Below are 2,357 nucleotides of genomic sequence, written 5' to 3'. Positions count from 1 at the left end.
AGGAAATTTCAAATCCTTCATTTTGAATATTTACCAAATCTTACGATGTCCCGCAATTTTCCTTGAAAATTCGAAAAATCTCAGTTCTCCCATAATAATACTCTAATGTAAGCTATCCTCGGTCTGCATTTAAATCGTAGTTCCGACTACTTCCAATAGAATTCACCCACTTCGCGTCGAGTTGCCAATTTAAAGTTGGATTTCTACCGCTAAGGAACTAGCTACTACCGTGAGTAGCCACTTCTTTCAACTTCGAGCTTTAGAAAGTTTTGAATGGTAAACGCTAACGCTTTCAGTGAAACCCCATTTTGAAAAGGATGAAATTCTGCACATTTCGGTAGGTATATTAAAATACGTATGCGTTCACTGAAAATTTGGCGTAATTTTAATTCTTTGACGTACGTGAAAATATGTTAATTTAAAAAAATGTAAAAAACCCATTTTATGTCCAAATTGAAAAAAAGTTGTTCCAATCGACAGAAAATTTCATCCTCTTCAATTTCATGTCCAAACGGAAGATGGTCTACATGTCCCAGATGTCTGTATACCTTTCCAGACACATTAAGTATGTAGATTAAAATCCATACTATCAAGAGCGATAACGCCAAGTCTCGCTATAAACCATTTGGTTCGTCAACTCGGCTACTGATTCTGTTTCTGCAATATTCGTAAAACAATATTACGATTAATGTTATCGCATAATCTACATTTTTTTGCATTGTTTACAGCAGTATTGCCAATAAATACTAATCGATAAGCATGGTAACACTGGGGTTCTCGTCTATTTCGCCATTGTGTGTTTGAGTGGATGATGATTCATGGACTGTATTTTAATTTATGAAATTCACTAATTCAGTATTCTGGAATATTTTAATGTGTAATTTCGGTGTTTGGTGCGTTTTTCTGAGTGATAATCGCGTTTGTGAAAAAAATCATCAAGAATGACTGCTATGCTGAAAGTTTGCAATAGTTATCTACACGTACCTCTTCCTACACCTATTTCGTTAGATGGTAACGTATACGAAAACTTTCGATATTTCAAAGAGCAATGGAAATACTATTGTATCGCTACTGGTCTCGATAAGATGCCCGAAGACGTCAAAGTTTCCATTTTATTCTTAACTCTAGGCCGAGAAACGTTCACTTTACTTCACGACAATTTGAATTTGAGCGACGAGGATAAAAATTCTTCAGACAGAATATTCAGCATCTTAGATACCTATTTCCAACCAAAAGTCAACGTCGTCTGGGAAAGATACACGTTCAATCAGGCTATTCAAGAGATCCACGAAACACCCGAACTGTACCTAGATAGGTTGAAGAAACTGGCTACGAGTTGTGATTTCACCGAGAATATTCAGACTGTAATACGCGATCGTTTCATTTGCGGACTTCGGGATGATATTTTAAGAAAAGAATTAGCCGGTGATCCGAATATAACGCTGGAAAAAGCGTTAAAGAAGTCATCCGTCGCTTCTAGTAAAACAATAATTCGAAAAAAATCCGACGAAGTTGAAAATAAGAAAAATATTAAGAAAATTTGCCAAGATCCTGTAACCGTATTAGAGGAAGACGATGACGTCGCTATAGTTTCCAAGAAACCGGAAACAATCGAGATCGATGACGATATTTCTGAGGAGTTTAGTATAGGATCGTTCGTCGTGTTGAAGAGTGATTTCGGCAAGGATAGTGAACCACCGATTTGGAAAATTGATGGGAGCGCGTTGCTGCAAAAATATGTGCCTTTTCAGCAAGAAGGTCAAACGTTATATAAGAATACAGCTGTTTACAATGGTTGGAATATTGATAATAAATCGGCTTATTATCCGGCTCAAGTTGTGTTTAAACAAATGTCGAGAAAGCAGCATATAGTTCGATTTAAAAAGGAGTTGATTAAGAAAAAGTTAGCTAATTTGTGAATATGCGTCGTTCTCGATAGCTATACTACCTGCTTACTTACATAGGTACTTGTGCCTAGGTGTATATGATCTGCATGTCATTGTGCTAGTAATTTATTCGAATTAAAATTCGATGTAATTTTTTTTTACTCATTTCAAATACATGTATTGATGGTACGTTCGAAGAAGAAATCTTCGTTTGAATTTTTGATTAAAGAGCACAATAATACATGCTCCCAGACATTTTTTTGTATTTCCCTCCTTGGGGGGGGGGGCGCTAAATGGAAGTTGCAAATCTTCAATTTTCACCCCACCCCCGGCCACAGTGTTTTGAGAAAAAAATCGCACCTTACCAAATATTATTTTGTTATTGTTTAAAAAATTTCAAACTTTTTTAAAATGAAAAAGGAGGAGTCCTGATTAGGCCATTTTTTGGCCCCCTGACAGTTATCGACTAGA

The 2,357-nt window shown here is 36.1% G+C and overlaps 1 protein-coding gene across 1 annotated transcript; it reads left to right on the top strand.

Annotated features, from left to right (window-relative positions):
* The first annotated feature begins 810 nt into the window (after positions 1-810).
* Positions 811-2,065, top strand: LOC135833693 (uncharacterized). Its single transcript, XM_065347454.1, has one exon. It carries the CDS (start codon positions 942-944, stop codon positions 1,917-1,919), a length of 978 nt encoding a protein of 325 aa, XP_065203526.1. The 5' UTR covers positions 811-941; the 3' UTR covers positions 1,920-2,065.
* Positions 2,066-2,357: the final 292 nt, after the last annotated feature.

Source organism: Planococcus citri, chromosome 2 (genome assembly GCF_950023065.1).
Source record: "Planococcus citri chromosome 2, ihPlaCitr1.1, whole genome shotgun sequence".
NCBI classification, from domain to species: Eukaryota; Metazoa; Arthropoda; class Insecta; order Hemiptera; family Pseudococcidae; genus Planococcus; species Planococcus citri.
The sequence above is the reverse complement of the archived record's forward strand: the minus strand, read 5'-3'. Positions and strand labels throughout refer to the sequence as shown.